Source organism: Lycium barbarum, chromosome 2 (assembly GCF_019175385.1).
Source record: "Lycium barbarum isolate Lr01 chromosome 2, ASM1917538v2, whole genome shotgun sequence".
In the NCBI taxonomy this organism is placed as follows: domain Eukaryota; kingdom Viridiplantae; phylum Streptophyta; class Magnoliopsida; order Solanales; family Solanaceae; genus Lycium; species Lycium barbarum.
The window spans coordinates 152689583-152705591 of record NC_083338.1 but is presented as its reverse complement, the minus strand read 5'-3'; the positions used below and the strand labels follow the sequence as shown (position 1 = coordinate 152705591).

Below are 16009 nucleotides of genomic sequence, written 5' to 3'. Positions count from 1 at the left end.
AAAATTTGAGCTAAAAAATACATAAATTAAGGTCTATTAGTCAAAAGGTCAATTTTGAGTCACTTTAGTAATTGTAGAGATAGATTTGCGGCCACTTTGTAATGAGAGTTAAAGTTGTTCCATTTCGCATAGTTCAGGAGCAGCTTTGACCATTTGTTGTTCGAGTTATTGTCATAGAACCTATTACACTTTCCGAATTATGAGATTAAATTGAAAAGATTTAGTGATGATCCATATATATATATATCTTAAGCATGCTGTGTGGTTCAGTTGGAGCTGTCAATTATACTCTCCATCTGCCACTGATCGTGCAAATTTCTCTTCTGCAATTTCATCTTATAGCTATTTAGTATCCAATAGCACAGCTCTTCTAATTTTCTCTGCAAATTGGAGTGTCGTGAAAGAAAGAGAGAGATGGAGAATCTACTCAGTTGCGCATCAAAGAAAGATATTACGAAGCAAAACTTGAGAAGCTGAAAAATGGACACCTAACTGTATATCTCAAGATAAAAACAAGTGCAATAAATACAATACTAGTCTCGCGGTAATCGTGAAGAAAATTGATTTTGCTGGGAATCACTAGGAACAAATACAGGAAGCTGACCACCTCTTTGTGTTCTACCCTTATAGTAACTTCGCTGTGGACCAGCAGACAACGTACCGCCACTTCTTGCCCCTCTGCTCGCGTTCTCGTTCAGTAAAGGCCCTCCGAAAAATATAGATTGACCTGTGTATGTAAGCTCTGTCCCAGAAACTTGAGAAGTAGAACCAGCACCTCTGTTAGTATTAGCAGTAACAAATCGCCCGGCTTCTTGATCCCAGAAAACTGATGACCTAGTGTTCTCTGGAGTGCCCGTATTGTTCTTCCTTGTGGATGCCTCTGAGAGATTATCAGGGGCAGGAGATTCATTCTCCTGGCATGCCTTTGCTGACCAAGGAGACTGATCTGCAGATGACAGATATATTGGATTGAAGTGGTCTCTATTTGAAGGGTGATGCTGCAGTGCTAATGGAGACGGGGTTAGGTTAGGGGCAAGAGGACTGCTCATATTACTCATGCTGTGGCTGCATGTTTCTATATCGTCCCTGCTGGCACGACTGGGCGGATACGAGCTTTTGGAAGGAGACAACCTTGAGGTCCCAGCTCTAGCATTACTGTCATAAAATCCGTGATTAGTACTAGCTGGACTGCTTCTACCGCTCATGCCACTGGACAAATGATCAGTGTCATAAGGATTATGCTTGGCACCAACTGGACGTAGAACAGATGAAGAAGCTCTAGCCTTGGCACCAGCCTTGATTGCTTCATTAGAATCTAATTTTGCAAGCTTCCATGCACTAATTCTGACTGGACGGTGGGATCCTTTTTTGTCCTTATCTAGTGCATCAGGATCAACAGTAGATGGCAATCGCCCAGGCTCAAGATGAGGAATAATTTCATCCTGCACGGGGTGTTTAAAGGATTGAAATTAGCATCACGGTTCTATAGTTGACTGATTTGCTCAAGGAGAATGTATGAGCTCAGTTGCTTAAGTAAAAACTTATCCAGAACCCATTCTCCTCCCCCTCCCTTATACCCTCTCCACCCACAGAGAAAAAGTGAGAACTTTCTTAATCAATTCCATGTGACTTAACTTATTTTTAGCTGAAAAGCAAAAAGCAAGCACCAAAGAAGGGACAAGTAACTGAACTAAAACTGTGGAAGAGGCAGAAACAGATGACATTTTTGGAGTTTAAAGTAAATGCATACCACGGGTGTCTTTTTAAGATGGACTGCTGTTGGTCCCTTGTACAAAACTAGAAGCATGAAAGAAGTATAACCTGAAGGTCCATGAAGATTCTTGGAGGAGTACACCAAGCACCTTTATGTTGCAAGCTCATCCCAACAGAACTTCTTCCACTGATAGCAGTCACTGCAGAGCTGGTCGGTGATGATGGCAAACTCTGCTGATCACCTCCATCTATAGAGGGTCCAGGCGGCTCACTTTGAGATCTCATTGCAACAACATACTCATATGTTGTAATACCCTATAATACAGCATTATAGCAGAATCAGATATCTTTTATATATAAGCATGCACATACACAAACAAAAAACCGAGAATGAATGAGGATATGAACGGACATACCTTACGAATGAGAATAATGTGGAAGAAGAACAGTTCACCTAAAGGCACGGTTGCAAGGAAAGAAACAGCAGTACATAAGGCCTGAAACAGAAAAATAAAAAATAAAAGGATTAAACCCAAAGAGAACAAGAAAAGGCACAAGAGAACAAGGAAAAGAGGGTGTTTATTTAGTGAAGTTGTCCACAACAATATCAACAAAAAGGAAGGGGTTTTGGGCATCAGAAATTTGAAAATCATAACAACAGCTTGATGATGAAATGGTACCGCTTCCTATGGGGTTAGCTTATGGAGAAACGCAAGGAACCTGTGACCGCAATTTGTGAGCACTATTGGGTTTAAATTGGTGGTGGTAGAAAAGTTTTCTTCTGCGGTGGTAACTGGATTGACCATGCTCCTCTCAAAGAACAGTTCCCAGATCTCCGCGGGCTCTCCTTAATGGAAGAAGCAAGTTTAGATTCTTGATGGATGGAATTTCAATTTTAGGAGGAATAAGAATGATTCTGACGGGCAGATTTGCTGAATTGTTACTGTTTCCGGATAATATGATTTTCACTGTAAAATCATGCTATGATAATATGAACTCTGGGGGCATACAAAATACATATGGTGCATGCCTACTTGCCTATAAATACTGGAGAGCTGCTAAAGTGCTGGTACATCAGGGGAGAAGCAAGAAACAGAAGAAATTGTGGCGCACCTGCGTGCATTTGGTGGACTGTCTGGAGGAAAGGAATGTGAGGTGCTTTGAAGATAAAGAAAACCCTATCTAGAAGATCAAATAAACTGTTTACTTTTGTTTTGTTTAAATAGTATTTTAGTACTGATGCTGAAGAAGTGATATGGTTGATAGAATCCCTTTAAGAATAGACGGGACATACTTTTGCTTTTGATTGTAAATACTTTTGACAGCACCTCCTTTATGCAATGTTTATAATACACTTACAATTTCTCAGAAAGGCACAAAAGATGTTACAAAGCTTCAATTATGGAACAAGTTCTATGCAGCACTGTATGTCATATACACATGGTGATTCTGGCACTATGATTTGCACATTTCAAATTTACCAGCTGCTTCAAATGCCTTGATACATAAATGTTATTATATCTTTCCTTCAAAAAGTTTGCTTCAACCAGCCTAACACTTATGACCTTAGCATAGTGGATTACACATCTAAAAATTCCAACTACAATACCAGCCTAAACTACAACTCCCACAATAAATTATGGTCTAACAAAGACAAATTAGAAAATGAAGTACACACAGAGCATCTAAATACTAACACAGCAATCAGAATAGTTCTTCTGCAAGTAAAAAACTAGCTTACATACCACTACAACAGCAAATGGAGGTCTAGAGAATCCTTCTCCAAGCCTCTCTGTTATCTGATTTTCTGTAGCTTTCTTATCGACAAAGCATCTAACTAGGACCGCAATGCCCACTCCACCTTCAAAGACAAGCTACGTGCAAAGAAACATATTTAATTTTATTTTTTATTTTTATTTTGAAGGGTGAAGAAATGATTATGCCTTGCCAAACATTAAAGAGGAGATAAAATGAAAGAATCTCAAAGTGACTTACCCAGACAAAGCTGGCAGCCATCAGGCACACAAATGTGATATAGTTTTTCCTTCCCACACAATTATTCAACCACTGTAAAAAGTACACATCCGACATGACACTAAATGTGATGATAGTGACAGAAAAATCATAATGACTGCAAAAGGGAGATATGAAATAGCGTACATTATTAACAGCATGAAATGAAATATATTTTTGTTTAGTAATTTATATTTGCCAAAAATACCCTTATCTTGAACTCCTAGAATAGTAAATCAGATTCAGCATATTCCTCCAACCATTATATCATGTACCAACAGAAAATTAAAATAGAAGAGAACTCATATTTGAACTCACACGGCAGTGATGATCAAATCCATCAACACATTTGTCACAACTTCTACAGTGTTTGCTGAACTTCCGAACCTGCATAAGGAAAAAACACCTTATTCATGCCTCTCCAGTATGCCCAATAAAGTCTGAACATTTGGATGAAGTTGCAGGAGAAAGATATACTGTAGATGCAGGGTAGATTAGAGAGAGAAAGAAGCAGATGAGAAATGGTATACCTCAGCATTACACAATGTGCAAAACAAAGCATCTTCATCTCCATTCTGCTGAAGCAATTGATCATCGTTCCGACAGTCTTCAATGACGAAACAACAACAGAGGACTTTTCCGACGCTTCCACAGCAACCTGAAGCATCACTTGCAGGTGTTCCTCCATCTCGGAACCCTTCCTTGCTGGGGCCCCCTGCAGCAGATATATCACCTATCACGAGCAGTTCAAGATGCCAACAGAAGATGGATCATGGTTAAATTACCAAATGGATACCGATGTTCCATCTTTCACCCACTCCCTCCCCAACAATGCAGCGACAAAGTCTTTATACATAACATTTGATAATCATTTTCCTATTTTTAACTATAGTAAAACTTGACTATTTTTTAGTTCATGAGTAATAGTAAAAGTTGATAAATCTTAAAATTTTGTTCAGTTATATTTCCAAAAGTCTAAAAGGTCACATGCCAGGGTTTACTAGTTTATCTTCAACTCATATCTAATAGACACAATACTTGATCTTTGATTACCCACCAAAAAGATAATTCAGATGTTTCTTCAGGTTGTTTTAATCCCTTTGAAGATTTAAATTTATTTGCCTCTACAGCTGCCCTCTCCTCATTTAGTGCCATCACTACAGGTTCCTGAATTACAACGCCTACAGCGGGACGTGGAAGATGAATAAGAGGATCCTATTTCATCTAAAAACTAACCAGGCAACTCTATTTCATTGTGTGATTGATAGGCTGTTGACTTGTCAACTTCAATGAGAATCCCGGGATCCGCAGGATCAATTGCTGTGCATCTAACATAGAGCGTAAACACACACAGAGCCTGAAATCAAGAGTTAAAAGATGACAAAAAGTAACAAGAAAATGAAACAGGATGGATTGTTTGCAACAAAAATAGCAAGAAGGTTCATCCCTATTGCACTCACCAAGAAGGAATAAACACCAATTGCTATGTACTCAAAGATGTCTTTTCCTAGAAAAGGAGCAAAAAATGCATAGAAGGCAACAGATAGCAGGCAGAAAACTGTTATAGCCACAACCTGCACAGCAACATGGAATAATGAGTACATAAGCTTCGAGTTGCACAGCAACAATAGATCATATTAGTTAATCATAAAGGCCGATAATATATGATGTCACTAATCATAAGTAAGGACTGCACCTTCCAGAAGAATTTATCATTCAGAGACATGGGAAATGGGAAAATGAGTACTGAAGAAAGAAATGCATGCTGAACAACACACAAAACTAAACCAATAAACCAATAAAGTATTTTATTTTGTCAGATGGATGGCAAGAAATAATATCACGGGACCAAACTAAAAGGACATATACGGAATAGTTGCATTACTCAATCCAGTGAACTTGATTCAGAGCTAAAACCTCTTTAGACTAAGTTGTACGGTTTATCTAACAAGGAACTGGATGAAGCATATATGCATTATTGCATTACGAGCGATGGAAAGCTAGATCTCAGTCACCGTCACAGAAATTTTAATCTTGTTACAATGCAGGGTTATCACCATAAACTTTAAAACTTGTCAGAGCAAAAAATAATACGTAATAAGAATAAAGAAACCCGTCAAAAAAAATTCTCCCACAAACAAAGTTGGCATTTGGCCATAGATTCCAAATATTTTTCACTTTATTTGGAATTTATGAAGTTGGAGTTGTGTTTGGTTATATTTTTTGCAAAGGAGAGAAGAGAGCACTTTATTTGGAATTTAAGAAGATAGAGTTGGAGAACTTTTCCAAATTTGGAATCCAATTCCAAGTTGGATTTCGAGATTTTATAACCAAACACTGATTTTGAAATAAAGTGAAAAATTATTCTGAAAAAAAGTGAATAATTCTCATGGCCAAACTGGCAACTTCACCTTCTTCGCTCCAAATTCATCACAGACTCAAAACCAATTAGAATATCCAGATACAACAACTCCAACTCAAGTCAGATACCTACTCATAAGTTAAAGATCGCATTTTTCAAGAATGTGAAACACTAGAAATATCTTAGCAAATGTAACTTAAAATTTGAGCAAATCCCAAATCTACAAAGAAAACTAACATTATAGCTTTTGCAAGTAAAAATGCATTTTACTAAATAAAACATCAGCAATGCCAACAAACTACTCTACCACCAAAGCCAAAAAAAAAAAAACCACTTTGAACACCCAAAAAGATCTAATAACACCAACATTATGGCTTTTGCCAGTACAAGTGCAGTTGACTAAATAAAACACCAGCAATGCCAACAAACTACTCTACCACCAAACAAAAATCCCACTTTGAATACCCAAAAAGATCTAAATAACACCAACATTATGACTTTACAAGTGATCCAACTAAAACAAAGAGTAAAAGAAAGAACCTGAAAGGAATGGGCTGGTAGTTGCCACCCATGACGCCTAGCCATAGAGAACCGGGTCAACCCGTTTCAACTCAAACCATACACTACAAATAACAACACTCCAAATTGTAGTACCACTGTGCAAACTACTGTTCTTGAAGTAAAAGAAAATAAAAACTATTGCTTTGTTTATGCTACAATGAAAAATAAGAATTTGACAACGACCCAGATAATAAAATCAAGAAATAAGACGACCCATTAACTTAGATTTTTCAGTTTTAGGGTTTTGGAAAATTTGAAGAAGATGAAAGATGTAACTAGGAAGAAAGTGGGTGAGGAAAATAAGGAAAAAAGAGTGAGTTTCTGGTTATAGAATTCAAAGTAGTGTATAAACATTATGCAGAAAAAAGTGTAACTAAAAGAAAGACGAAAAGTGTTCTTTTCTGTTATTATTATGGAAATGGAATGATCTAAAAAAGATACTATTTCGGAAAAATAAAAAACAAGAAATTTTTTGACTATGACATATAGCCGGCTTCTTTCTACTATCTTTTTCACCCCTTTATTTCTTCCTTTTAGCAAACGGTCTCTCTACCTTTCAAGATATGTGTATATGCTACTCTTATTAAAATATGTGTATATGCTACTCTTATTAAATTTCACTTGTGAGATTACATAGGACATGTTATTATTATTGTTGTTATTGTTGCACGTAAATTTGGTTGAAATTTTTTTTAAAAAAAAAGTATATTGAAGTTAAAGTTGAAAATGATTGAAAGTTGAAATAGTATTTGAACGTGTATTTCATTTGAGAAAACAATTAAAGTTTTGTAAAATTTTAATCAGTTTTTCAGACTTGACAAAATTATATCTTAAAAAATAAGCAACAAATCAGTCCAATATTTTGAAAGAATTTGAAAAAAAAAAAAAAAGAGAGATAAAAATTCTCTATGTTCAAAGTCCAAACGGCTTCAAAATTTTCCCTTTTTTTCAAAATTTTTGGTCCTTTTCAATTCCGTACAGTTGATGTTTCATTATTTGAAAGATGGGTCCATTGGTATTCCATTATCTGAAAGATGTGAAAATTTTAACTTTTATTCCGTCTTTTTAGTGTGAGGTAGTTCTAAAAATGCTCTGACCATAATATTTTTTTTATTTAAGGAACCAAATATACATTTTATGTAAATGATGGAATAAAGTGTAATGATCTCTTTTTTTTTTGTTTTTTACTTTCCACTTTTCGATGTGGTTAACAGAATCCTCGAGCTACCAAAAGTGTAAGATTTTATTTTTGTTAAATTTACTGCTATCATCTTTTTTCTTTTTTTCACTTTATTCACAAATCACAAGTACTTTCAATTGTACATAGTAATAATAGTAGTATGATATTCCAATATAATGTCAGTGTGCAACATTAACCTTTTACAGAACTAAGGGGCAAATTCTTTCCAAATTATTACTTGCAAGCAGTCAGCTTAATAGATCTTTAAGCTAGGTCATATTTACAAATTTAATAAAGTGACACTATTAATAGTAACTTTAAGTGTGGCATAAGAGTACTAGAAAATTGAAGAAATTAGTCAGCTTTTGTATGTGTTAGGAAGAAATAAAAATGAAAGTTGAAAGAATTAGAGGAAGTATTCGAAGAACCTAAGATAGTAATATTGACATTTTTTTCTTTTTCCGTTCAACTTGATTATTACATTAACATCATCAATCCTTTTGACTACAAAGAGAGAAATGAGTGTCTAAGTGGACATCCATTATATATATATATATATATTCTTATAAAACTGACGTTTATGTTGTTATTCATCATAGAAACTCAAAAGGATAATAAAAATATAAATGGACCATAATTAAAAGGAAACCATCATTAACATTTTTACTTGTTTTGAGGAGAGTTCAACTACTAGTAAAAAAAAAGTCTAATTATTATTGATGATTTCTTAGGATTGCAAAAAAGGCATAACAAGTGGCTAATATGCCGCCATGACAAGAAAAAATTATTAAAGCCAAGAAAATCCTAAAGATGAGATAAAGTTAATATATTAGTTAAATGATGACTGAATAGAATCAATGAAAACGATAATTGAAATGCATGTGGATGTTTAGGTAAGTGTAACTTAATCAAATGAATATAATAAACAGCTTTGACCTGTGAACATTTGCTTAGGAAAAGTGAACTGTCTATCTAATTAAACTAAAGTTTGTTTCTTTGTTTTTTCCATCATGGACTTGTATATTTGTCTCAATTCTTAAGTACCAAACTGACAGGCTCTTAGTTCATGACATCATTTTGTTTATATTCGTTTTTGTAAATAAAATTATAATTGTTTAATTATTGTGCATTGAAAGTGTTACTAATAGTTTTACACAATCAATTGCTCAATTATCAGTAATTGAGATGGAAAAACGAAAAGAGAAAAGATTATAAAGAAGGACAAATGGAAAAAATAATAAAAGAGCAAGAAAAAAATTAAATGAAAAATGTGGGGTTTTATTTTTTTAGTTTCTTTTTCTAAAGAGAGCTAAGAAGTGGATGATCCACTTTGATACATCTAATGGCATATTGTCAAATAAATCAACATTGGATATTGATCCCGAATATGTTAAAGAATGCTACCTATTTTTTCATACCACTAAAAATAATTTAGATATATATGGTTCCACTTTAAATTTAATAAACTTGGATAGCACTTTTACGGTGAAGTCATCCTCGTTCAATTGATATCCCTTACTGAAAACTTACATTTTGTGGATAGATAAAAAAATATTATTCATATATACTATGTTTACTCCGTTATATTTTAATTCATCTTAGTGAAATTCTTAACTCTACCCGTGCTTGCAGTTATCACTTGGCTTTTAATTTTTTCTATGCATTCTATTCCGTCCCGTTCTATCCAAGACTAAATAATGAATAATGATCAAGAAATCACTATTTTTAGAAATGATTCTTCACCAATATTAAGCTAACAATTATTGTTTGGTTTAGTATGGTATATTTGAATTAATAATCAAACTGCAACCAACTAACTTCAAGTTGATAACTAACGTAATTTCATATTTCAGAAATCTTGTCACCAAACGGCTTGCAAAATTTAATTTGTAAAAATTGAGACATTTTTTACAGTTGTATAATTTAAGAGAAATTGCATTATCACCGCACTGTTAGTATAGAATTGTTTTAGGGTCTAGGAGTAGTAAAGCGGGCAAATAGTCACTTTTTAAATTTACACCGCTAATAAAAAATAATCGTCATCTCAAAATCAATCAACATTTAATCACTTTGTCTTACGATTCTTCTTTGGTGTGAATAAGAAATGAGGAGAAAACAATACATATGGTACACATGACTAATGACAACTATAAGAAATTGGGTAATTCCGGTTGATTTTTTTTCGCTGAATAATTTTTGAACCCCCTCATATTACTTGTTTCTTGTAGCACTTTAAGGTTAAATAATTGCTTGTCGAATTTGTGACTCTACAATTGAAAACTCAGCTCAAGAAAGAATCAGTTAGTGGTTCTACGTCTAAGAACTCAAGTAAATAGTCTTGGAGTTTTTTGTGCTATAACTGTGAACTTAAGGAAAGAGTCCTAAGTTTGTGGTTCTACAACTAATAACTCAAAAACTTTATATGCTGGTTCTACGATTGAGAACTCAAAAATTTTATTTTATTTCACTTGTAATTTTTTTTTTCGTATTTTAGCTAAAAATATCTTAGTCTAATTTTTCAATTACCTTTCAAACGAGGCTAAACTTAAAGGAAATGCCGTCTCAAAAACTGGCCATCCGACGCCACTTTCACTATTTTGTAAACAACGCTTTGTTTCAAGTCTAAACAACCAAGCCCTTTTACTTTAAATTGATTTGGATTTGGGTCATGAAAAAAGACGGGCTTACGTTGCTTGCTATCTGCTTTTCATTTGGCCCGGATAGATCAAGATTAGGACATTTGATTCTATTTTAATGTCTTGCCTTGCTTTAACAATTTGATATCCTTCCAAGTTTCCATAAATCAAGAAAAAGATGTTATTGCTATAAACTAACAGATAAATTCGATAGAAATTACCATTTTTACTTGATGTTTTCAGTAAGAAAATTTATTTTATAATTTAATGGGTTTATAATGGATTAAAACTCCTTAGAAAACATTTTTCTTTCCGTTATGCTTATATATATATATATACTAGATGGCCTATGCCCGTGCTGCGCACGGGTCCAACACTTTAGACTATAGTGCATTTATGTGTATGTAGTTGTATTTGAATAGTGATTATATAGAGAGAGAGAGTATATATGATGTTCAAAACAAGATTAATATAACATTATAGTTTGTGTTCCGTGTCTAAAATTTTATTATATTAATGTTTGCTACAAATACAAAATCGGAAAATTTATTAATATTTTTTAAAAGAGAAGACTTGTTTAAAAGGAAACTATTTTCCTTTTTACCAAATTTTGATTTGGATAATTCTAATTCAAATTATTAAATTAATTTTACATGTTTAAGACGAAACAAAGTAGAAATTGATTTTCTATTTAAACGAAGAAATACTATTTTTTTTATTTTTGGTAAATATTCTCGGTTTAGCTCATTTTACTTGTCATGTTATCTTTTGCATGGTTTTTTAAGAAAACGTTGATTAGAATTGTAATTTGACTAATTTACCTTATTCATTATTTGATCTCCATTTGATTTTTTTTTTTTTTACGACATTAATCTCTTTTCACATTTATTAGAATAAGAATAAAAATAAAGAAGTAATTAACTTCTATCTTATTTTAAAATATAAATATTTTAAGTATATTTATTTTAGTGAACATAACAAATAAATGACATGGCGGAATAGCAAATACAACAGTTTAATATCTAGATTAGATCTCAGGCTAATATAAAAAAAGAAAGAAAACTGTATGGTTTGACTACTTAACTTTTTGAAGAAAAGTAATTTCATTTGCTCCGACTAATGGATTGATACGCACGTGGCAATGAATACATCATTATTGACTTAATGAGATACTTTGGAAATTACATGAATATTCTTTGATTTTTTAATATGGAGCGTAGTTTTTTTTTTACATTATTAATTTGTACTATTTTTATGCATATATATATTAGAATTATGGGGCCCACAATTTTTTTTTGAACTTTTTTTTTTTGACATTGTTTGTTTTTTTAATATGGGATTCACTTTTTTTTATATATATATATATATATTGCTTGATTTTGTCAATATGGGATACTATGTTCAAAACATGATTAATATAATATTGTAGTTTGTGCTCCGTATTTAAAACTTTATTATATTAGTGTTTGTTACGAATACGCACGTCGCAATGAATCCATTATTATTGACTTAATGAGATACTTTGGAAATTACATGAATATTGTTTGATTTTTTAATATGGGGTGCACTTTTTTTTTTTGACATTATTAATTTGCACTATTTTTTTAATATTAGTTGTTGTTTAATATATATGGGGCCCATAATTTTTTTTAATTAAATTGGAACGGATATATATATATATATTAGAATTATGGGGCCCACACTTTTTTTTTGGACATTATTAGTTTGTACTATTTTTATGCATATAATATATATACATATACTATGTTCAAAACACGATTAATATAACATTGTAGTTTGTGCTTCGTATCTAAAACTTTATTATATTAGTGTTTGCTTCGAATACAAAGCCAACACTTTTTTTTAATATGGGGTTCACTTTTTTTTTTTTTTTTTTTATATTGCTTGATACATTATTAGTTTGCACTATTTTTATGCATATAATATATATATATATATATATATATATATATATATATATACACTATGTTCAAAACACGATTGATATAACATTGTAATTTGTGCTCCGTGTCTAAAACTTTATTATATTAGTGTTTGCTACGAATACAAAGTCTGCACTTTTTTTTTTGACATTGTTAATTTTTTTAATATGGGATTCACATTTTTTTTTGTATATTGCTTGATTTTGTCAATATGGGATACTATGTTCAAAACACGATTGTAGTTTGTGCTCCGTATTTAAAACTTTATTATATTAGACATTATTAATTTGCACTATATATATATATATATATATATATATATATATATATATATATATATATATATATATATATATATATATCCCACAATTCTTTTCTTGCACTTTTTTTTTTTGACATTGTTTGTTTTTTTAATATGGGATTCACTTTTTTTTTTATATATATTGCTTGATTTTGTCAATATGGGATACTATGTTCAAAACACGATTAAACTTTATTATATTAGTGTTTGATACGAATACGCACGTGGCAATGAATCTATCATTATTAACTTAATGAGATACTTTGGAAATTACATGAATATTGTTTGATTTTTTAATATGGGGTGCACTTTTTTTTTTGGACATTATTAATTTGCACTATTTTTTTAATATTAGTTGTTGTTTAATATATATGGGGCCCACAATTTTTTTAATTAAATTGGAACGGATATATTACTACTATATAGAAGGGCTCACAATTTTTATTTTTATTTTATATTAGTTGTTGTTTAATATATATGGGGCCTATATTTTTTTTTTTTACAATTTTGTTTTTTTTATGGGCCTGTTTAATATGGGGCCCAATTTTTTTTTTTTAATGGCCCACAACGGACGAAGAAGGACAAGTAAATGAACCAAAATTATTTAGTGTATATGAGTTGGTGTTTAATTCTTTTGGATATAATTTCTTGCTAGATTTTTTAGTCACATGTCAGTAATTTTATAAGATTTTCACATGCATCATGTCTCTTTGATGCGCTTTGTCTTTGTCATCAATTAATTAGTGAAAATTGAACGGTCTTATGGAAAATCAAAGAAAAATACCAGAAAGTATGCACGAAGTGGACTATGCACTTTGGTGTTTGCTGGATCTATTTTCTTTTTATTCTTTAATACAGTAAAAACAGGGTTACTGTTGGTCCGAGATGCAATTTTGAGCTCTTTGAAGCATTAAAGTTATCATCACTAACTACATGAACCTATTCCTCCTCTCCTTTTGGCCAAGCTGTATTTTTGTGTTTTCCTCCCTGAATTTCGTGAGCATAGTTGACATGATTTAGTTTGTTGATTTTGGTATGAGCAGTGTTCTGCCCCTTGAAGCTTATTGTGAGTTTGTTCATTGGATTGTGGGTTTAATTGGATAGCAACCTATATTGCTAAAAGAAATTTAAAAGTTTTTGTATCGTTTAACTTGACTGCAGCATCAGGAATAAGTCCTTCTCGCTCAGAAGAAATATGCGATATTTTAATGTTATGATTCTTGCCCCAGCGGTCTCATGTGAAGCTAATTTTCACAATCAATATGCCAAGTAAATGAAAGTGCATGTTGCTATTATGGTTCACACTGTATGGTAAATAGTAATGGGTAAGGGTGTCGTAACCTATTTTAGTTACTGAATTGTTGTGTCAGTTATATATGTGCTATGAGCCTGTTTAATATGGGGCCCAAAAAAAATTTTTGCACTTTTTTTTTTACATTTTTTGTTTTTTTTTAATATGTGATTCACTTTTTTATATATATATATTGCTTGATTTTGTCAATATGGGATACTATGTTCAAAACACGATTAATAAAACATTGTAGTTTGTGCTCCGTATTTAAAACTTTATTATATTAGTGTTTGCTACGAATACGCACGTGGCAATAAATCCATCATTATTAACTTAATGAGATACTTTGAAAATTACATGAATATTGTTTGATTTTTTAATATGAGGTGCACTTTTTTTTTTTGACATTATTAATTTGCACTATTTTTTTAATATTAGTTGTTGTTTAATATATATGGGGCCCATAATTATTTTTTTTAATTAAATTGGAACAGATATATTACTACTATATAGAAGGGCCCACAATTTTTTTTATATTAGTTGTTGTTTAATATATATGGGGCCCACATCTTTTTTTTCAATTTTTTTATGGGCCTGTTTAATATGGGGCCCAAATTTTTTTTTAATGGCCCACAACGGACGACGAACGGGAGCCATTAAAAAGCCCCCAACTGGTGCTTTTTTTTAATGGCCCACAACGGACGACGAAGGGACGACGAAAAAGCACTCAACTGGTGCTTCTATATAGTAGTAATATATATATATATATACACTAGCAATATATGCCCATGCAATGCACGGCCTGAATATGCTTATTCACTTTAATTAGTCAGTCTTTAAGGTTTGTATTTTGAAAATAACTTTTAAAAACATTCTAATTGTTATTATATATAACAACATACACAAAATGTATTTTATGTACCATCATTTTAGTTATAATTAGAAAATGGAGTTTAAAAATTAAAAACATATGATGGAATTAAGTCATTGAGATGGAAAGAGTCAGAACTTTTTGTTTCTCGATGTGAAAAAGAAAATTAGTAAGAATATGAGGGAAAATTAATATTTTGATTCTAGAGTTTTGGTATATAACTTTTGGTACAAATTTGCATTGCTATTGTTCGTCCTCTCTTCACGTTTAAAGTATTGACAAAGAAGGAAAATGGGGGTAAAAGTCACTCCCTCCGTTCACTTTTACTTGTCCATGTTAACATATCGAGAGAAAGAAATTTTTGTTGTTATTATTAATTTTACCCTTCACATTAATTGCTTATTTTCAAATCATTTTCCAAGGCTATTGAGACTTACACCAATAAATATGAATATTATGGTAAAATATAGACGTCCTCCGTCCCATATTACTTGCCACTTTTCCTTTTGCACCCCACTTAAGAAATCATAAATAAAAGATATATTTTACTATCTTATCCCTATCTTTCTCCAATAAATACATTCTAATCAAAATTGACTATTTTCAAGAACATTTATTACTAAGGGTAAGATGAAAAAGATTTAATTAATTTTATCTTGATTTTGTAAATGAATAAGTAATTTGGACATATATTTTTAGTAATGTGGCCAAGTAATTTGGGACGGAGAGGGTAACATGGGAAAGATTTAACAAGTAATTTGGACATATATTTTTTGTAATGTGGCCAAGTAATATGAGACGGAGGGAGTACTTCATTTATTAATTCTTAAAGAATGTGAAAAGTCAAAAGTGAATAAGTAAAAGTGCACGGAGGAAATAAATATGTGTCGGAGAATTAAAATTGAAGTGCATACGTGTATATATGAGAAGAGAATAAATACTCAGCACTATGACATATGTCCACATAAGATAAAATAATAGTTGATTAAAGTGTATAATTTATATAGCTTTTGATACAAACATTCATTATTGTATTAGTCCCTCTTGGACACTTATATATATAATGGAAATATAAAATATTTGTGAGTCTCTATTACTAAAGAGCAACTGCCTAGTTGCCCCACAAGTTACTTTATTA

The 16009-nt window shown here is 31.9% G+C and overlaps 1 protein-coding gene across 2 annotated transcripts; it reads right to left on the bottom strand.

Annotated features, from left to right (window-relative positions):
- Positions 1-465: 465 nt before the first annotated feature.
- On the bottom strand, positions 466-7070 carry LOC132628239 (protein S-acyltransferase 21). 2 transcript variants are annotated; one of them, XM_060344004.1, is made up of 10 exons: positions 6629-7070; positions 5187-5300; positions 4963-5083; positions 4257-4459; positions 4045-4113; positions 3709-3780; positions 3459-3587; positions 2130-2210; positions 1822-2028; positions 466-1442 (listed from the first exon to the last, which is right to left on the bottom strand). In XM_060344004.1, exons 1-10 carry the CDS (start codon positions 6671-6673, stop codon positions 534-536), a joined length of 1950 nt encoding a protein of 649 aa, XP_060199987.1. In that variant the 5' UTR covers positions 6674-7070; the 3' UTR covers positions 466-533. The 2 variants fall into 2 exon arrangements, with proteins under 2 accessions (XP_060199987.1, XP_060199988.1); XM_060344005.1 differs by having other exon boundaries at positions 4257-4441; positions 6629-7069.
- Positions 7071-16009: the final 8939 nt, after the last annotated feature.